At 42.8% G+C, this 22,632-nt stretch overlaps 1 protein-coding gene across 10 annotated transcripts in view; it reads right to left on the bottom strand.

The window, feature by feature from the left end:
* The window catches only part of Dab1 (DAB adaptor protein 1), a 1,142,636-nt gene that overhangs the window by 126,300 nt on the left and 993,704 nt on the right, over positions 1-22,632 (bottom strand). For all 10 annotated transcript variants that reach the window (XM_037203414.1, XM_037203415.1, XM_037203409.1 and 7 more), the window contains one exon: positions 4,142-4,281. In XM_037203414.1, the coding sequence (XP_037059309.1) occupies positions 4,142-4,281 (140 nt within the window). The remainder of the gene's footprint in view (positions 1-4,141; positions 4,282-22,632) is intronic.

The raw sequence follows: 22,632 nt of genomic DNA, 5'->3' as shown, positions 1-22,632 counted from the left end.
GAAGTAAGTTACTCAGCATAGTATCAAAGATCAAGTTTTTAAACCCCAGGAAATATTCTTGCATGAATGAATTCTAGACATTAGAAAGCAAAGATATGCTAGACCCCACCTTACCTCTTTCTCCCCTACCTTTTCTTGGCAAAACCATGCCAAAAAATTATAATAATTTATGCATGGCATTTGTAATAGTTACTGAAAACCATTTATATTATTCTTCCCTTGTCATTCTTGTACTTGGGGATAAAACATATTCTAAATACATTCATTATTTCCCACGTGCCCAGATAGTTTATAAACTGAAGATACATATATGAACCCACAAGAAGGTAAAGCTCATGGAATGTAGACATGTCACTTTGTTCTCTGGTCTAGCCCTAGAGCTTAGGACCTTCCTCTGTCCCTAATGGTAGGGGCAGCAGGTGCTCATCAGATGGCCACTAAATGAGTCTGTACTATTCACTCTAGGGTTATGTGATACAAGTTATGAGTAAGACGATTTACTTTTTAAAGTCAGACTTTGTGGTGGCAATTACAGGTGAATATGGACGTTAGACTAGAACACAGTTGGCAGGTAAAGTCATTTCAGAGATTTCCACATGTTCTGGGCTGCTGTTCATTCAGCATTAGGCATCCCAAGGTCTCTATTCCTATATCACTGCTTACGATGAGGCTCAGCTCCCAGCAGTAGTGACACTGGGCTTCGGGCATAGACAAATCTGAAATAATATTGACTTTACAGCTCTAGGAGGTCATAGTGCTTTGTGCTGCTCTCAGAATACGGTGCTCCCAGGATTCACTTGGGGAATAACTGGTGGTGGAGACCTGTCAGTATAGCCAGAGGTAGAAGGAGGGGGCCTGCTTGTGAAATTGTGTGATTTTCTCTACTTTGGGTATGGGAAATCATCTTCACCTTACAATATCTGATTATACTCCTGATTCTGGACAAAGGACTTCATAATAGTTCTGTTTCCCCAAGTGTAAGTTCTATTTCTCATACACTTATGGTTCTGTTCTTGGTTCTCCAGGCTCTATCTTTGGAACTCATCTGGCCCATAGTTTCAATCATCATTCTTCTACCCAAGGACTCTAAAAGGTGACTTCTTTAAAAGTCATAGACATATGGCTACTGGGGAGTACCTTAGAGGTAGAAGAATAAAATCAAGCTGAGAAAAGATAAATTAATCCTCCAGACAGAACATGATACAACTGAGTGCTAAACTATTACCCATTAACCACTGGGCACCTGGAGGTCTAGTTTTGAGTTCTGGGACAGAGTATGTAAGAAATACTTTAACTTCTCTGAACCTACATTTATAGCTATAAAACAGAGAAACCATCTTATGTGAAGATGCCCCACTGACTCTAAGTTGAAATGCAGTGATGGTCTGGCAGTGAGTAGACAGTGGACTCCTCAGATTCACACACGGAGACTGTCCAGAACCTCCGCAATGCAGGAGAAAATTCTCTAATGGGTGACGTATCAGCTTCAGTCTAACAAAGGGAATCTTTTCTCCCCACCCCCCCAGTTCTCATATGGTCTAATAGGAGTGAGTGGGCCTTTTTTCAAAGCTAAAAGGAATTTTGTACTTCTCTCTTTCCTGGGCAGGTGGCCAAATGCAGAATCGATCATTTATGTTTCTGTGCTTCTTACAGAAAAACCACTGGGAGCTGAAATGTCAACATTCTTCTCAGCAACTTGCAAATAATGAAACACAATCGTCTGGAAATGAAGAACCCCTCAACAGTGTTCAGTGCATTTGACAGGAGTGTGTTATAGCAGGACAAACTCCCTGGGCCTTGGGACCTCATGATTATAAGGGATGACAGATGGAATGTTTCACCACAGGTCACACACACACACACACACACACACACACACACACACACCCACACATACACACACACACTGCCACCCATAGCTAGATCTGGTCCAGCTAGCATGGCCTAGTGTTAATTCCCAGGATAAACTCGTAGGAGCAGAGCAAACTGCTACTTCACACCCACTTAAACCCCCGGTGCTTCTATGAAGGCAGCTGGCCAATAGTGCTCTCAGTTGCTGCTACCTGATGAACAGCTTCTCTGGATGCTGGAGAAAGGGGATGCAGAACTCCTCTCTCCTCCACAGATGGAATGGTCTGGGTGCGAACCAGGTCTGTGCACATGGAGGATTAAGGAGTGGCATTTTTTGCTGTCTTTAAATGAAGCACTGTCCAGAGCAAATCTCTGTTGATTTGCCAGGCTTCAATTACAGCAGTAAGAATCAAGCTCTGGGCTTTTATGTCTGTCTGTTCATGACCATAGTTCTGTTGGGATGGTTAGGAGTGGTTCTGTGAGAGAGGGACACACGAGGCTCAGTCTCTCTGGGATGCAGTCATGTCCTAACAGATAGGCTGCACTCTGATTTCATGTATGTACGAGCAGAGTCTGGGCTCTCCTCGGGTTGGGGGTCAGACAATGGTGGGGAGAACAGAGAATTCTCCTTCAAGCCAAACGTCATAGCCTATGTTGTTCAAGGATCTGCCCGGGGCCCCGTTTCCCAGTTACATCCTTTAGGCCAGCATTCATCAGTCACAAAGCAGAGCGTGGGAATCTTCTTGCCTGACTGCCTCCCTATTCATCATTCAGGTTAGAATTTAGAAGAGAAAGAAGGCTCATTATTGAGCTGCCTTGAAATCTCATAACACGGCTTCATTATCTGAAAAAAAAAAATCACTAACCTCTTCCAAGGTGAAAGTGTGAAATCTTGATTTCATTGTTTTTAAATACCCTTTTCTAATATACCTTAAGTTAAGTATGCACTGATTTTAAAAAAGTTTGTTTATATACCATTTTAAATAGCAAAAACCAGGATACAGAACATAGAAAATCAAGTAGTTTAAAAAAAAATCCTGCTATTTAAAGCCCTGCCACTGGGAGATAATACCTGCCAGGCATGGTAAAGTGCTCAGAAACACCGCACAGCACAGACAAACGATAAGAGCTGTGACTCACCAGGCATAGAAGGAAAAGGTGATACAGTCGGTAATTAACCATTTTCTGTACTTTAAATACTTTTGGGTACTTTGGCAGAATGTGGGCATTTTTTCCTTTTCTTATACTTAAAAATATCCCACTGACATAACTGTTTTATAGACTGTCTGAAGATATGAAAAAAAAGCACACACACACACACACACACACACACACACACACACACATATGCTTTTATTTTATTTTATCTCATGAAACTATATAAACTAAAATCCATTTTTATTATATGTGTATTGTTGATGTTAGAAAAGTAAAACAATTGAAGATCAAACACAAAAAGTGTCAACTTTCACTATTTTTGTGGGATTTTGGATAATTTTAGTTTTAGTCCTTATATTTTTTCAGTATTTTCAAAGTACTTTAATAATTAGAACTTATATTGAGAAAAATGAAATTTTGCACGTGTGAAATGCATACGATAGGATTATTGTTAGATCATATGCTTTTCTAATATTTTATACCACATTTAAAAAGTTAACAGGATATGTGGAATCAACATCTGGGGAAACAAGTTCTTTTTTGTATGTTTTTAAGGCTGTTGGAAAAGGAGTGTACTGCTTGTTGGGTTTAAGTTTTTTCTAACTTCTTTTTCTGGTTTTCCATGCAAAGCTGTCTTTGTAGTGTCTAGCTGCACATCACTTCAGTGAGGCTGCCTTTCCTTTGTTATGACATGCTTGGGGTGATTCTCAACAAGGACAAGAATGAATAAAATCAGCTTTGTACCTTCACATCTGCCTTGAGAGGACAAGCTATGAAAACATTTTTTTTTTAAAGTACTAAAATCACAAAAATTCAAACTACGTGAGGAACTACAGAACTTGATCATTTTTGTGGTTTTATTTTTGCAGGAGTTTCACAAGGAAGTTAACCTAGAAGAAACTATGATCCACTCAAATAGCATGAACAAGGCCTGGCTACTAAATACCTCCATAAAGTATGGGTCCAGTCAGTGTTTCTAAGTCACTGAAATTGCTTCCTAGAGAATAACTTTGATTCATCCCGGAGCCAAATCCCTCAAGCCATGAGGTTGTCTGGCATAGTACTGGGGAGTGGGTCTTTCCTTTACTCATGTCCAACCAGAGCTAGTCATAAAGAAACGCTTGCACGGTACCTTGAGCTTCATCATGGAATCTTGACATAACTTGTCTCCCCGAGCTGCGGACACTTCATCAATCCCAATCAGTTTGGCTTTGTACCGGACCCCTTCACCTTTAAACCTCTTTATCAAAGTGGCTTCACTGCGATCCTGACCTGAAAACGAAGGAACAGAGGTTCAGAAACAAGCATGTTGAAGTTCTGCTGGCTTGAAAAACTTACCATTCGGAGACCTACTTCCTGGTTCCACCTACACGCTAGGAAAGTCAAGTCAAAAAAATAATTAAATAAAATAATATCTTTAGATGCCAACTCTGGCTCTACCCATTTAATTACTGAGGCAATTTATTTCTCTGAGCCTCAGCCTATGAACCAGAAAAAGAACTTTAAAAAGAATCACCCCAGGGGAGCAATAAACAAAATCAGATAATATGGGTAACTTTTAGTACATGATAGGTACTGAACCAACAGTCATCACCAACTAAGAGTTTATGTCCAAAAGCATGGAATAGCATCAGCATCGAGTTTCCAGTATTTATAACTCTGTGTGCTGCTTTGGCCAGGATCCAAGATCCTCCTTACACATGATTCCATGAACTGCCTTATTGTAAAAGTCCAGAATAATTTCTTTGCATCAAGTAATGACACTTAACAATTATTAAAAAAAATGCCCTTATGACATTGCTTCTGGTTAGTCAGGTATGCAGGGAAATAGGCTATCACAGTATTCGGTATTGAGTACTTGTACCTTGCGACAGGCTCTCATTAATTATTAACATATTTCGCTATATACATCAATCAGGAATTTAAGCATGCCCACATAAAGAAGGAGATGTAGAGATGTTTATTATAAACTTAATATCCATTCTTCAAAAGCCAAACCATTGACATATTCCAAAGGAAGGGACACAGTATCCAGTAGCTTGTTCACAGAGTCAGAAATTAGAGGACAACATAACAGTTTAAACACTTACCACACTTCAGGGTAGCCTGTTCAGGCATCTGGACACTGGACCTACAGAAACCAAGGTTCTCCCAGGCCTCTACTGCTTACCACTGATTATTATCTAATTCCTGATTATTCTCTCAGGACTCCCCTCATCACCACAAAACCTGAGCTGAGGACTTCAGAGATAAATCAGACCATTTCCCTCCATCTATAGTATGAGATTGACAATGTTCTGAAGAACCCAACAATAGCTAACCACAGTAGAGCACTTTTCTCTTTATAAACCCTGACTTTAATCCCTTGCATTTACTCATCCATCCATTAATGATTATTTCCTCTGTACCAAATACAATTACTTGTTGGCAACAAATGAAGAAGAAACAATCTGTGCCCCTAGAAACCTAAGTTTTTTGTGACTGCAAATAAAAATGTACAGCACATAGCAAGTGTGTAAAAAGGTTGCCACAGTGCGTCAAATAAACTTCATTTTCTGTCTATGGAAGGGCGGTAAAGGAGCCGCTACCTTATAAAGTGCCAATAGTAATTTAAAGGAGACAGTATGAGTGTAATACAGAGCAATCTTTCTGTAAATAGTAGCTGTCACTCCGTGACCAGACCAATAAAAGCAGCACTTGGAGATACCATATGGGGGAGAAGGGATGGCTGTAGGGAGGAGTCTGAACCTGTGGTTTCCGACTCCTAGTAGTCATTTTATCAGTGAATTCTGTGACTCCTACTCTATCAATAGCTTGGAAAAGATTGTTCTGAAAGCAAATGATATAAAGACACATAGTCAGGAATATAAAAATATATAAATGTGAAAATATAAATATAAAGTATGAATATTTATATGATATATATTAGGAATATAAATATATATAAAAGGAATAGAATAATTAAACATCAGAGTTCAATGGAGAGAGCTGGCAGAGGTTAGAGCTGAGAATATCTGTCACTATATTTTGGGTATGTATTTAAGCAAGTTGGCCCATGATACACAGGCTTTCTCTAACCCTGTCTGCTGTGCTAAGTTTGATGACAGCAGACTATGTCTTGGTCTAAGAGTTCTTGGGAAGATTATTACTTTATCTCATATAATCAACTCATGGAGCTGTTCTATACAACCAATAACACTCCTTTCACGATTTGGACTGCCTTCAAGTGCAACTGCAACAGTGATAGCAGGAAGCACTTACTAGAAGCACGTTACATCCCACCCGACTAACCCTGAAGAAGGCAGGCATCCTTATACAGACCCACACTGGAGGGAAGATCCGAGAAACCCACCCATTCTCACTTAGAAGGACCTGCACACATTTGCCCAATGCCAAAGCCTGGATTTGGGTTGGCACACATTGTATTCCAAGCCTGTTCTTCTTAACAACGATGATTAATTGCTTTTCATCTATCCAACTTCCCTTTGAATCCCCAATTTTACCTTACACCAGAACTCACCTGGCCCAAATCCATTGTTCCTAAATATAAACACACTGGCACTGAAAAAAACTCCCTTGGGACAGGCAGGGAGGTTGAATATGGAATAAATAGTTTCTAGAAAACTAGTCATGTCCAAAACCTGCCCTTGGTCAGATACAAAGAGCCTGAAGAAACATGTGTCAGGGCACAGCCTACTGCTGAGGAGAGATTCACATGAGGAGGCAGAGCCAGGGCAGGTGGAAAGGGCAGGGATTAATAAGAAAATATTAGGCCATTTAGAGGAAAGTAGGGAGCCCAATTTAGATCAGGACCCAGGGCCAAGCTAATTTGTATGAAGGGCACTTATGCAGTAGAAAATCCAGTTTCTCATTAAATGCTCCACCATTAAAAGGGTAATTTTTCATAAGCACATCTTGAACAAGGTCTCGGTTATATTAGTTAAAAAATAAATAACAGATATCAGAGCCCTAAGTGTGTGATCTCACTAGAGTACATGCAAAGGGTATGTGTGTGTGGGTCACCCCGGTAGCTTATTCCAGCCCATTTTGACTAAAAGCAAACAGTGAAGCCACAGTTCAGGATAGGCAAAGCAGAGGTCTCTTGTAAGCAAAGGCCAACAATGCTCACCATCTATTACTCAGTGTTTACTGTGTCCATTACTTTACCAGGAGTTTCACATCATGCAATCAATCTCTTCTTTAATATTTTGCCTGCTCTTTGAGTTAGGCTGTGTGATGAGCACTATGTCACAGAAGACCACACCAAAACTCAAAGTCAACAGCACCATCTGACACTTCGAATATCAGCTGTAGTAATACAGCATTCACATCCTACATAATCCATCATGTAAAGTTTACATATAAGTCAGTGGGGTTAGGTTATTCACAGAATGCACTGTCATCCCTTCTATCTAAGTTTAGAAGATGCTTTACTTCAACAAGATGCCTCACACTTGTTGCTGTCATTCACTGTTATAGTTGGAATGCTAAATGTCTCTATGAGGTTCTTAAGAGTTGACTACTTGGTCCTCAGCTGGTGGCATTTTTTTGTGGAGGCGGTGGAATCTTTGAGAAGTGGCACCTCCCTGGAGGAACTGGGTCACTGGGGGGCTGGCCTTGAGGATTTATAGTCTGGTCACACTTTTTGCTCACCCTCTGCTCCCTGAGATGGACGCGGTGTGAGCAGCCAGCCTCAGCCTCCTGTCAACATGCCTTTCCTACATGCTGCTGTGTCTTGCCTGCTTTGATGAACTGTATACCTCTGCAACTGTGAGCCAAAACAAACCCATCCTCATTTAAGTCGCCTTTGTCAGAGATCTGCCATGTTTTGTTTTGTTATTTAAAAATCACAGAAAAAAGAAAGTAACTAATATGCAACAATTGGTACCTAGAAACCGCTGTGATAAAACTGACCCTGTGGTCCTTAGGCCTTTGGAACTATGTGATGGTTAGTGAGTATATGGATGAGTTTGGTATTGGGGGCTAGAAAAGCCCTACTCTGTTTAAGGCCCATTTTGGAATGAGCTTGAAAAACAAAAATGTTGAGAAAAAACCAGGATCACCAGAAACTGGGCTGGGGTCATTCCTGTGACATTTGGGCCAAGTATCTGGCTTTGATCTGTCTGAGTTTCAAGAACACAAGTAGAGTTGAATTTCAAGTTAATGGACTCATTTGCTATTTACTGAGTGCCTACTGTGTGTTCTAAGATGTTTCTGAGTGCCTACTGTGTGTTCTAAGATGTTTCTGAGTGCCTACTGTGTGTTCTAAGATGTTTCTGAGTGCCTACTGTGTGTTCTAAGATGTTTCTGAGTGCCTACTGTGTGTTCTAAGATGTTTAGAGATAGAGCAGTATGCTCAGCATGCAGACACCACTCCATTTACAGTAGTTTCATCCTAGGGGACAAGATTTTGACGAATCTATTGACAGAAATCAATGGATTTTCCAGCATTTCTGTCATCCCAATGTTAAGGAGAATCAGCATAAAGATGAAGCAACATGAGATCCAAAATGGCTCCCATGGAAAATATGCACCAGGACAGGAACCCAGTAGACAGAGCTGATTGGGTGTAAATAATCTTCAAAAATGAGCAAAGGAACTCCTCACAGCAGTAAAGAAAAAACTAAAATAGCTAGTGATTCTCAAACTGGGGTCCTCAAATAAGACTTTTCCAATTTGGGAATTTTGAAGCTGGTAACCTTTTAAACATTTAACCAAATGTGAGGGGAAAAAAATACTTGTATTCTAGTAATAATCTTTTAAAAATGGATCCCTTGAGGTGCTTAGTCTTACCCCAACTTGATACGCCATGGTTTGTAGATACCCATGGGAGGCCTGCGCCTTTCTGAACAGAAACAAAGGAGGAGTGGGTGTGGTGGGGGAGGGGCAGAGGGGAAGTAGGAGGGCGGGGAAACTGCCGTTAGGATGTAAAATAAATTTAAATTTTAAAAATGGTTTCCTTTAAGTTGGAAATATGACTTGGGTTTCTCTGGCTTGGCATGCATGCCTGGGAGATGGAGAGTGTGTGTGGGAGGCAGGTCCACCATGGTGTCACTACTGTCCTGAGAAGATCACAGTAAAAGGGCCACCTGAAAGGCATGAAGCCTCCTACTCTGGTGAACCTGCTTTGGTTTCGAGCACAAGAGTAATTAACAGGACCACAAGTAGGAGATGCTCTGGGAGGGATCTTAAGCCAAATTCTCCAAGTAATCTGACAACTGAGTTTTCAGCATTTCATTGATTTGAATTCCAAAGGATGAAGACATTGGGTTTATATAGGATTACACTGTTGCCTGGAAACCAAGGATCCTGCCTGAAAGTAAGAGGCCCTGAATTCAGCCTGCTCTTTAACACTACACCTTCACATAAGTGATTACACAGCATCCCTTCACCCTTGCAGTGCTTCAGTTTGGCTGGGTCTGATGGGTACTTCTGGAGAGAAGACAGCCTCCCAAGCATCTCTGAGTGGAAATATCCACAATGATATTTATGATCAGTGCCTGGGGTCTTACCGAGAGCTTGAACTATCTGATAAGTGTTATGCATTTTACTTCCAATCACAGCAAAACAATGTGGTTGAACTTGAGACACAGAAAGAGAAACTCGAGTCTATGATGCCTACGTTGACATATCTAGGAAAACATTAGTGCGAGAAAATAAACTCAGGTGTTCCTAAATCCGTAGACACCCCCCACCGCAGGGTATTTTATACATTTCCACAAGGAAAATAGTTTGAACTCAAAAACTGGGCTATTTCTGCATAAATGATAGACATGCACTCTTGGCAATCACTCATTTACTTTATTGCTTACTTTGTCTTAAACCTTAAGTATAAAAACCAAACATAAATAGATGTCTCATAGTCCTCCTGTGTCCCAATGTATTATCTGTGTACCCAGGGGAGTATTTGCATATCACAGTTTCCTTGCAGATAGTTCTGCCTGAGAAATAGCAACTTGAGAAGTCCTCAGGGAGCCCCAGGAAACTGACAACACTAACAAGATGTGTGTATTTCCAGAACTCTTCTCTGCTGACTTCTGCAGAGTGTTGTGGGGAGCCCAGAGGCTATTATTGTCTTTAATCCACTGTGGGGTAGAGTGGGCTGTCTGGACATTACTGGAGAGCACCTGGAGATTCACAGAAGTAACAGCGGCTGTGCCTCCATGTTGTTAGGTCTCAGGAAGTCTCATATATCTAGAAATGAGCTCAAGTTGGACTATAGCAGGTCTTCTGGTGGATAGATAAAAGCCAGCATTCCTTAGGAACAGGTGCCCATCTGCCAAAAGGAACCATTTCCCTTACTTCTGGCAGAAGGGACATGACTACCTGTGGTTGCAGGCCTCCAGGGTCCTTCAGTCCCTACTCAGGAGTAGCTGTTTGTTAGACACTTTAAAATCCATGTTAGTCTCCCACCCCTTCTCACCTCCTCAGACTTCTCTCCTCCTAGATAACTGTTTTATTCTCTCTATATTGGTGAGGTAAGCCCCGATCTTTGCTATTCTCACTTCCACCACCAACACCCCCTAGCCTCTTGGCTCTGGACAACTCCAGATGCCTTTGGATATATTGTTTCTCTTATTCACAATCAAAATTTTCCCCTTAACCATATCTTAGAGCAGTCATGTCCTCAGTTTCTTTACTGTGCCTTCTCACATACACATGTCACCCTCTAAGCCAGGGCCCACATCACCCCAAATGGATTATTACCAACATCAGCCACCTCCTCACATACTACATGCCCTTTTCCTACTTGCCATGGACTGTCTTTCCTTTTACAACCTCATTTCTACAAACACCTTACATGACAATCAGGTGCCTCCATGTTCTTTGTCCTCACCATGTCTTTTCTTTGACATGACTTGTCTCCTCAACATACACTATAGACTCAGATCAAGTCCTGTTATGAGGGAGGGGTTTACTTTTCCCTTCTTGCCCCCACCTCTTCACCAACTAAAGCTAACCTCCCTGACACTTGACACCACCTACAAGTTGCCCCCAAACCACATCACATCCTTGTTTAATTCGCCAGTCTAGTTAGGACCCCATCTTCCTTTATTTTTCAAAGGACTGGCCAGTGGCCCTCATCCAGATCAAGTCATTAAGATACAGATTCTAAAGGTCTGCCCCTGGCTCTTAGGGGATCATGTGTTACAGGCTGGTCCCCAGTTGATAGTGCTGTGGAGAGGTAGTTGGACCTTTTGGAGACAGGCTCCAGTAGAAGGGAGTTATTTTAATTGGGAATACCCTTGAAGAAATCATTACTTCTTGGCTACCTGAAATAAAGAGGTTTCTACAGCCATCCAATTATGTATCACTTCACCGTAGACCCCAAAGTGACAGGGTAGAAGAATCAAGGCACAGGCTCAGTTGGATCAGTTGACCACTACCTTCCCAGTGCCTAGCATCTTCTTAACAGACATGGGTACCTTTTGAACTTTACTCATCCCCAGCATCTGTCTTGGCATTAAGAGCATTTCACTGACTGTTTTCTTAGCTTTCTTCTCTATGCTTGACTCCACAGAAACCAGGATTAATTCAGCTGTGCCTGGTGTGGTAACTGGTACAGCATAGACCCACAGAACCTCAGGTCTGTGGATAGCTGAATGAGTTAATTTGTGCCTTTGTCCTAAAGCAGCTACTTAGTGTGTTCCAGGAGTTAGGAATACTGAGGGAAAGCCTCTGAGGAGTCAGTAAAAACCCCTTCCATACATAGCCTACTTCACCCAACCATGTGACTCATTTAGTCTCCAACAAATAAAAGTCTTAATGTGACAAAGTAAATGTCACCCATAATTGTTTTAATGTTGGCTTTGCGTTACGCCATTAGGTGGGAATGACTGTACCTCATCATGACCTGCTCACCTCCTAGACTGGAGGCGATTCTTTTCTGAATTTAAATCAGGCTGATTTCTCGGGCACTGAGCCAATTCCCCATTTTTGAACAGTGCTCACAGATGCCATTGGAGATCTCTTGCCCTGGAGCAGAAGGCACTGCCAGTATTGAGTTCTGATACTGGAAGTCAACCTGTAGACATTTCAATACAAACAAACCCCTCTAGGAGTCAGGATGGGGGGGGGGTGATCGGGATTTTTATGACATCAGAAGTTTTCCTTACATTGTCCACTGCAGTCAGAAGTGGCCTCCTACTCCAGGGTGATGGCTAAGACTGTTAGTGGCCAAAGAAAAGACATTTCCTGTCCGAGCTTGTTGTCGCTGTAGCTCCTGGATTGCCTCAGGTTATAATGAGTGGCCACATGAACCTACACAAGAGCCGAGTCCTCTTTTTTCCTAGCATGGACGGTGCAGCTCTGAATGTCTCTTCATTCCCCCCCCCCTAGTTATAGTATGCCCCACTCTAAAGGAGGTCAACCAGCATACTCCAGCTGACTATCCACTTCTGTGTTCTGAACACTTAAGCCTTAAAGAGGGTGCCTTGCAGTTCACAATGCCTCCGTGAAATAGCGTAGCCAATGTAAGCAGCAGAAATCCATTTCTCATGGATCAGGGCTGGGAAGCCTGGAAGGGGTGGGGGACTGGTGCCTTTCTAGGATTGCAGATGCCCACGCTCACACTTTGTGCTCACAAGACCTACTCACAGTCTTTTCTGCTTCTTTTCTCTCTACTAGAGCTCCACGAGCCGCATGGAAGGCAGGGTGTGGTGTGGAGGTGGAAGAGAGGAAGGGAGGGAGGAGGGTTAGTGCCAGCACATTCTGGGTCTCCCTGTTCTTAAATGGGCACTAATTCTATCTGGAGGATCTCCTCTCTGCCTTCACCTTACTTCCTACTTAATGTATCGCCTCTAAATACTAAGTCACTACGAGTGCTGGATCTGTCTTAGGACTAACGGGAGGACACAAATATTTAGTCACAGAGAGTGGCTGGAATCAGGGAGAAGTATGAAGGTAGATGATAGCTGAAAACAAACATGTGTTTTCTGTTTCCGTAAACTGCCTTGGCATTGACCTTGGGGGCAAGGACTGTTACTCACTCAGGAAGGGAACTCAAGCATAGGGAAGCAAGGTCACTGTGTAAAGCCATTCTGTCAGTGCTAGCAAAAGGCACACTGTTGGCCCGTTGTGGGAAGAAGGCATTACTCTTAACCCGTGGTATAATACCTGCTATGAGCATTTGGGATAATTAGTTAACTAATTCCTCATCATCGGGTTCTCCATCTGAAAGGGGTGTGGTTATCTTCATTTCTAAGATTGCTAGAAAAACCACAGGAGATTTGCCATGTTATATTATGCTTAGTCCTCTGCTTGACACATGGTGACTCTTCCATAAATAGTCACTGCCTTTCTCCTTCTCCATCCTTCTTCAGTACTCTAGTTCACATCAAGCATCAGTACACAAAGGTTTCCATAGCAAAGTTGCACTGTTTCAGTTGTCTCAGGGGTCCCAGTTGCCTGGGAATTTTCTGGCTGATCGGAGTAAGGGTACAATTAGGGACAGAACGTTCCAGCCTGGAGGCCACTGGGAGATCACCTTCAGAATTACTAGCATTGAGCAATGCCCTCCCCCCTTTGGTACTGCTCTCTGACTCACAGGCCATCCATCTAGATGATAAGAACATTTCAAAGCATTGTTTTCTCCCAGCCTGTCCAGTCAGGCTCGTTATTCCTCAGAAGAGCTGTATTGTTTGGTAGGTTTTCAGACTTCAGAGCAGACTTATGGGGATTTCAGGGTGCATACACAGAGATACCTTATTCTACTTAGATTTCTACCTTGCAGTTTTCCAGGTGTTGATTTGCAATGGACAAATAACTCTGTAAGCTAGCTGTGTAGGAGAGAAGGCTGATTTCATGTAATTAACTAGCTGGGTTGCAAGCAGAACAAGCAGAAACACACATGGGGGGGTGTTAAAATGGAGTTTTACGAGGATGGTTGCTGTCATTATTGCTAAAAGGTAAATCAATTAAAAATTAAAATTATATCCAACCTATGATTCATGCCCATATTTTCTAAACGTATGTGCTGGCCTGGCACTTCTGAACACATGGAGCCACGTGACTCTCTGCTCTCAGGCCTTGCTCTCACATGTGGAGCCCCCAAAGGCACTTAACAGCTAACCAGTGCCTTTGGTGGAACCATATTAGGGACAGTTCTTTCATTCTGAGACTCCTCCTTACATTTCCCTGAGAAAATCTTACTAGCCTTGGAGATGGCTCACCTGGCCACCTGAGTGTGATCCCAGGAACCCACATAAAGGTGAAAGAAAAGTTGTCCTCTGACCACAATAGGCACGCTGTGGTACGGGCACACACAGATTTCCACCACACACCATTCATAGGCATACACAATTAAATAATAATAATAAAATTGAAAAAAAACATTACTACTGTTTGTTTGTTCTTAATTCTGAGTCTTTTGAAACTTGAATTTTAAAAGCCTATTATACAAGGGATATGGTGGTATTAAGAAACTCTAAAAGACAATAGATAATTCTCTTCAGCCATATCCTCTTATTCTAAGTAACCCTTAAAAAACTGTCTGGAGCCATATGTAGATTTCTGTGTGGAAAAGGGCTAAGGTTCCATGTCTAGAAGCATCTCTTCAAACACCATTTCCATGTTTCTCTGAAGAAAGCTGAAGAGATTCTCATGCTGGACAGTGTAAGCACCTAGTGGGAAGTCAGGCTGATAATCCCCCTCCCACCACCAGGTAGACCAGAACGTCCTTGAGGGCAGCAATGTTTTTCTCAATAGTATCCAGCATATACTGAATGCTGACAAATATTTGTTTGAAAAAAAAATTTACTAAGAGAAACTGCTTTAACTTACTTTCTAGAGCTTCCAAATACCACCCCTACCCAACACATATGCATAACAGTTTATAATCTTGTAAATCTGAGTTTAGATTTTAGTCACAGTGTCTGAAGTCTCAAAATCTGTCAATCAGATGTACTTGCACTGTAGCTCAGGCATTTTGTCAGGCAAGAAGGTGGCAGGAACAATACAAAAATGGCCATTCACTTTCTCAGGTACGAAGAAGAATGAGACAGAAAAAATAAAAGGAAACCTCTTGGTGAACACAGCGATAACTCTTCATTGTACAGTCCTTCTGATGTCCTTTCATGAAAGCTGAGGCACAGAACATATCCTGTAATGTGGGCCACTGGCTGGTGATACAGGCTGCAGATACATCCTGTCACATGGGCCACTGGCTGGTGATACAGGCTGCAGATACATCCTGTTACATGGGCCACTGGCTGGTGATACAGGCTGCAGATACATCCTGTTACATGGGCCACTGGCTGGTGATCAGGCTGCAAACCTGTAGCCTAATATTTATACACTTGCTCACTGAGAATGATGCATAATGATGATGCATAAAACTGCATGCTACTCTGTTTTTTGTTTTTGTTTTTGTTTTTTTTTTTAAATCACTGGGCTTCTGTCATTTCCCTGGTGACCAAAAGACAAAGAGATAAAAACCAGTGTGGGTTGCCATTAAGGATAAAGTATGTAGCACTAAACTCCAAATGCTGCCCTACTATAAGGCTCAGGCTGGGCTTGGAGCAACATCTAAGCTCTCTACCATCAGATTTTTATTCCTCACAACAACCTAACATGATACATGCAACAATCACTTTCTATAGAAGAGAAAGTTGAGACTGTGTTAAAGACCGCCCTAAGACAACAGAGCCAGAAGGAAAGGCAGAAGCATGAGTATGAAAGAAATAACCCTGATCAAAAGACATCTTAAAGGAAGGGGATTTGAAGTCTCAGACCGGGGAAGACAGGGCCACAGAATGTAGAAAGTTAGGTCAGAATCCACAGCCACTGTATTTATTTATTCTGTGCCCATTTTATAACTGCATAAAATAAAGGGTCCTATTATGGTTGTGAAGCTACCTGAAAAGACAAGACAAAATGATGCATGTACAAGCTAAAAGTAGGGATGGTGACATGGCTCCTGCACACCTGAGGACCTGAGTTTGATTATCTGCACCCATGCAAAAGAGCTGAGTGTGGTGGCATGGGTTGGGATCCCAGTGTTAGGTAGGCGGAGACAGGTGGATGCCTGGTGTTTTCTGGCTAACCAGTCTAATCTAATTGGCCAAGTGTGAAAATCTTGTCTCATAAAATGAGGTAGATGGCTCTTGAGGAATAAGACCTGGAGTTAACCTCCTTACATATGTACATGTGCTTGTACACACACACACACACACACACACACACACACACACACAGAGAGAGAGAGAGAGAGAGAGAGAGAGAGAGAGAGAGAGACAGATAGAGACAGAGACAGAGACAGATAAAGAGAGAGACAGAGAGAGAGAGGTGCTCAACAGGAAGACAGGAAAGTCATCTTTATAGTGGGAAGAGATGGGGCAGGGTGAAGAATGGAAAAAGCACATTCTAGGAGGAACTCAGCTCTCAGTTGGCCTGGCCGTTCAGCCACTCTTTGGCTAGAGGAATCATCTCCTCTCTGCAAATGAGGGTAAATGTCCATCCTGGCAGACTCTCTCTGTAAGAAACACATGCACCTCCAGGCACAGAGAGCTACATAGCAGCAGCTGGCCAGTCTTTGTTCACAATATTTTCACTTGCTCTCCCAGGAACTGCAAGGAGCTGAGGAATAGACATCCAAGCTAAGCTCCAGGACTGAACATTGTTCACCTGGGGCAATGCTCTTTCTGGAAGGATCTGTTGAGTTGCTCTTAGGGAATTGCCCTAGATCAGAAAGAGTCATCTACACTCAAATCCATGCCCCCCACCCCCGCTGGTCTGACACCTCCTCCTTGCAGCCACATCCAATCAATAACCAGTTGATGAGGTGAGGCAGACAGAAAGGCCTAGAATTCATGTCTCAATGTGTGACATCTTTGCAGGACAACCCAGGGCTCCTCTGATAGAGTGGCTGGAACTGCTTCTTACTCCCTCTGACCATGTGCACCACCCTTCCTACCCTATCAAGTGTCATTGGGACCTTAAGGCACTCCTAGCTTCCTCCAGGAAGGTTTCCTAGAACACAATTAAGGCAGGATGAAACTGAATGCATTTGAAAGAGGTTTCAGAGAGAGAGAGAGAGAGAGTCTTGCAGAGAGACCAACCAGAAAGCTTCCATAACAATTGGGGAGGAGGGCTTGGAGGTAGTATAGGGGTGGGGGTGGTGTGCCCAGATTCTACAAATTGATACTGATATCTTACGAAAGTCATTCTGAGCCAATACTTTATCACCCAATGTGGATTGGCAGTACTGGGCGGAGCTGCTCTGAGTAGCCAGGTCACACCTGTAAGAGCTAGAACACCATTATCAGCCCAAGGGAACCTCACTGCTGCCACCACCAGGCATGCAGAGGAGTTGCAGTCTACAGTTGACACCTTACCTCCTTTCAGCAAATGTATGTGATCATAGAAACATACAATCAGCCACCAACCAAGCCCCAGGGGCAGAACATAGGGGAAGATTGTTTTCAGACAGCAAAACAAACAATCAAACAAACCAAAAAACAAAAACAAACAACAAAAGCCAAAACTGAAAGGAATACCCACCAAAAGCTAGATATTTCCTTTTAACTTTTGCAATTTCCAGTCCTTAAAATAAATGCTCCTTCGTAAGTTTCTAATTATAAAATGAAACATGTAGGACTTAAAATGTGGAAAATGCAAGAGAGAATAAAAGGGGATGATACCCCTAATGCCACCTGGTGATATTTAAGTCTGCAATTGAGTACATGGTCGCCCAGATTGTCCTGAAATAGACACACACATAAACATCATTTTTCAAATAAATATGCGTATGAACATATGTTCATAGTGTAAATATGGGGATGGAATCCTGGGCCTCAGGCATGCCAGGCAAGCACTCTACCACTGAGCCACAACTCCAGTCTTGCTGCTTTAAAAAAAAAAAAAAAAACCCTGGCAAAGAATGGTGTATTTTCCTTCTTATAGCAGATAGTTTGTAGCATGATTAGTCTTGGCTGCACCACATCCCATCCCATAGATGGCTCATAATTTATTCAACCAATCTTATTATTGGACAGTTACAATGTTTCCAATTAAAACAGTACAAAGAAATACAATACTGAGAATGACTCCTAAAGGCAGTACAAAGATGTATTCGCCCCCTGAGAAGGCCCACATGGAGTCTTTCACACATATCAGCCTGATGCTTCATCATGCCCCCCTCCCCTCCCCTTCTCCAGCTCCAGAAACATGTAGGCTCAAAATAGACAAATGTGTGAAAACAGATGTAAAGCTTACCTTTCCTGACAGCTTTCTTCAGGAGATAGAGGGCACTGGATGGATGGACATGGATTGTGAGAAAGTCTGGCCAGGCTGCCAGGCAAAGCCTGACAGACTGACAGCAAGCAACCCAGCATAAGACCCAGTGGGTCTGAGGTCAAAGGCTGGGCTGGTCAATGGAATCCCCCTTTTGAAGTTTTCCAGCATCTTGCATTCATGCTCTGCATTTGAAAGCTTCCTCTGAAGCTCAGGCAGAGGTTAATTAAACCACAAATGAACAGGAGTTTACATTGTCACAAGCAGCCTGCAAACAGCTCCTTTCTTCTACATGGCTACAATGTTCAGGGTCATCTCTATTAGAAAAACACAGGATTCAGTTGGATATCTCTGCTGCCAACTTGTTTGCAGAGTACCTTTTGTAAGGGAGATTATTTTGGTCCTGGTATACTCTGGTGTGAACAAGGCTTTATCTTCTGTCTGCCTTCTAAACAAGAGGGCTGTGTATTCTATCGACTGATTAAATCATTTCTTTAGAGTACAAAGAAGTATGTGTGATGAAGACAACAGAGAGGGCAAATCAATTATTTACCTAGGAGGCTGCAGTATAAATTACATTTGATTAAACTCAGAGATAAATCTCAGTGATGGAGAATTTAAGCAGGATGTACAGGAGCAGACAGTGACTAAGTGTCCCCAACAGTGACTCATAATGGCTGCAAGGGCACAGGCCCAGTCTTGGCTCCCCAGATCTCGAATACGTTTTCATTCCCTAAGCACACGCTGAAGTACCATTTCGTGCCAAGCACTGGTTTGTGTCCCAGGAAACACGAACAGGCAGCAGAGGGTGAGAAGGCCATGCACCCCTGGAGATTCTGATCTCAGACGGGAAGGGAATGAAGGAAAAAGTAAATAAACAACAAGAAGCATCTTTCCAGAAAGTGGCAAGTGTTCTAAAGATGGTGGAGCAGTTTGACAAAACAGGGATTGACTTGGGTTATACTTATTGGAGAGAGGGAGGCATTTCTGTAGAGAAGACATTTGCAAGGAGAACGAGTCATGCTGGGAGGAACAGAGATTGAACTGTAGGTAAAACAAAAGGATGCAACTCTGATGGGAGTGGGCCAATTTAGGGGAGGTGGAGAGTTCTCCAAGTATTGCTTTATCAGGCAGGGCTGGAGTGCAGGTTCGATCCCAAGGGAAGTAGAAAGCCATTGTAGGCCTTCATGCAGAGGCCAGAGGCAGATGCTTAGCATAAAAAGAGTATTCTTACTCCTTTGTGTTCAAGGATGAATTCCAAGCAGGGGCAGGTAAGCCAGATGAGAGATAAGGGTGATAGCAGGAGGTCATATATTTCGGAAGAGGGAATTTTAATTGAGAAAAATGCCTCCTTAAGATCAGCCCTGTAGCCAAGTCTGTAGGGCATTTTCCTAATGAGTGGTTAAATATGGGAGGGCCCACATTGTGGGTGGTGCCACCCATGAGCTGCTGGTACTGGCATATATAAGAAAGCAGACTGAGCCAGCCACAGAGAGCAAGCCAGTAAGCAGCCCTCTCCCATGGCCTTTGCCTCAGTTCCTGGCTCTGGGTTCCTGCCCTGTGTGAGTTCCTCAGTGATAGACAATTACCTGGAAGTGTAAGCTGAAATAAATTCTTTCTTCCTCAAGTTGTTTTTGGTCATGGTGCTTGAATCACAGCAATAGAAACCCTAAGAGAATCAGATAGGGCTTGCTCACAGATTCTGGAGAGGGCAGGAAAAGAATATCTTGGGCAGCTTATTGGAAGCCAGGGCCACTTCCCCATGTGAAATCCTCCCAAGGGATGGAAATTTAACTCAGAGAAGGTGGCAGTTAAATGTTCCACTGAGGCCTTTCATTTCCAGTTGTTTCAAACATGTGAGATTCAGGAGCAGAAAAACGTGCTGTGGATATCACTCTATATAAATAAAACACTGATTGGCCAGTGACCAGGCAGGAAGTATAGGTGGGACAAGGAGAAAGGAGAATTAGGGGAACAGGAAGAAGGAGGGGGAGACACTGCCAGCCACCGCCAGGACAAGCAGCATTTAAGACCCAAACCACGTGGCAAGGTATAGATTTATAGAAATGGGTTAATTTGAGATATAAGAACAGTTAGCAAGCAGCCTGCCACGGCCATACAGTTTATAAGTAATATAAGCATCTGAGTGATTACTTTATACGTGGGTTGTGGGACTGCGGGGCTTGGTGGGACCTGGAGAGAAGTCCTCCAGCAACAAAAACGAGACTTCCAAATAGCTACATGGTATAGTCCCAAGTAAACCAGGAACCTGAGGTAGTCATTGTCACAATGGGATGTTCATTTCTTCACTTATCATGTGGAGTAGATAGAACCAGCTTAAAGTTTGCAAATACAGTGAGGACGTACAGCCTATCGCTATGGTTTAAACATGGTCTCTGTCTCTGCCAAGATTCCATGTGCTGAAATTCAATCCCCACTGTGAGATATTTAGAAAGAAGAAATGTAATCCAACCCTGGTGTGTTGAGTGGGACCTGCGGAAGGTGATTCAGGATTAAATATAGTCACTGGGGTGGAGCCCAATGATTGACTCTAAGATACCAGAGGGAGACAGGGAGAAACACATTCGTGCTCCCTTCCTCTCAACATGTGGTAAGCCCTGCTTCCTCGGGGCTTTGGCAGCAAAAAAGCAACTAATGAAAGGAGCCTCTAGACCTAGGACTTGAGAACCATGAGCCAAATTAAGCCTCTTTCCACGAAAAGTGGCACAGCCTGTGTGCTGGGTGAGCAAGAAGAAATAAATCATTGCTTCTACCTGGCATCAACACGCCCACAGACAAGAGTTGCTTTCCTTTTGGTTTAAATGGAGATTTCACACTGAAAAACTATGGCTGACTCTCAACATGAGTGTATTGAAGAGCTGTAGTCCCTGGCCATTTGTTTTGCAGTGTCACAGACTATATGAGAGCTGGGCCCTGTCTCATTCATCAAGGATGGAGCCTATTGCGATACATGCCTGGATTTCAATGATTGATCAGCCATTGGCCACTCCCTTCCTTCAGCATGGTGACTGTACTTATATAATGTGACCCATCCTCTGGCCCCTCTTGATTGCACTGGACGATAACACCTGGTCCGTGTGCTATTAATCAGAGTTGTATTCCTGGGGATTGGATATTGAAGCGGAGAGAGGGAGGGCGAGAGAACAAGGGAGGGGTACAGAGAGGGGAAGAAATAGGTAGAGAAGTCTGCCCCTCTTTATGAAGGGATCTTAGCATGCCATAGAAGGTAAATCTAAAAGTCAAGGGAGCTATCAGTTCCTACAGTAAGGCAGGGGAAAGAAACCAGACTTAAAAATAAAACAAAAAGACAAAGAAAAAAGAGTTCTGGACTGAATACAGAAAGAATGCAATGTTAGGGTCCTTGATGATTCCAAATTCCTGGATCCTTACCCTTGGGCTCTGTGAGACACCACTGGGTTCTTATGATATGCCCTATTATTTAGCTCTCTTCAAGTTGATTCTGTTACTTGAAGCTATTTAGAAAATGTAATAATGGATAGGAATTAGGCCATGGAATTAGCCAGTTAAGAATTCCCCAGGCTAATGGGGGAACTAAAGTTTCATTAAAAAGCAGAAAGAAATCTGATAAATAGACACATTACTGAGGCTCATGGAAAGCATCAGGGAGGGGCCCGGCCTTCTGATACAGTCATCTGCCTCTCCTTCAACACCCAAGGTCAAGGGGATCCTCACTGAATGCTTGGCTAAAGGAGGGGACATATTGGGCCACATCCCGATTCACTGTTCCAGGGACTCGCATCCTTCTCCCCGTTTCCTTAGCTTCACATCTCCTAAAGGAGCTGGGGAGAAAAGACTTGGGGCTGATCTTATCTTTTCTCTCTTTTCACTCCCACATTTTCAGACTATAAACTGTCTGGTTTTGTGCTTTTTCCCTCTCAACACTCAGCTTGCATTGAATGTAAAACAGAAGAGCCAACTGCCTCAAAAACAACCTGTCTGTCTGTCCTCCTTTTGCAAACGAAGAAGAGGAGAAGGGTCTTCTGGATCAGATAAGAGACGTACCAATGCCCACTTGCAGCCATGCTGATCTCCACAAAGCCCCTCCCTCCCGAAGGGCTCATAATGGTTTGTTTGCAAGAATGATTTTAATGATTATTCAAACTACACAGCAGATTGTCAGGGAGAATAGGAGGCAAATCTGGATCATGGGCAATAATAGTAAAATAATCAGTGGAAAGGAGAGAGAAGAACTAAATTCCTTTCTGCTTAATTTGGTCAAAACTTAAGGACTGGAATATTTCCTGTGAGGGGCTGGGGATGTCATTTCCCAAGCACTTAGTTCAAGGTACAGGGGGAAGTTATTCACCTGCATTACTTTTTATCTGATGCAATGAAAAATCGCAACAACCA

This window comes from Peromyscus leucopus, chromosome 2 (assembly GCF_004664715.2).
Source record: "Peromyscus leucopus breed LL Stock chromosome 2, UCI_PerLeu_2.1, whole genome shotgun sequence".
Classification (NCBI taxonomy): domain Eukaryota; kingdom Metazoa; phylum Chordata; class Mammalia; order Rodentia; family Cricetidae; genus Peromyscus; species Peromyscus leucopus.
Note: the sequence above shows the minus strand (reverse complement) of the source record. Positions and strands in the feature narration are given on the sequence as shown.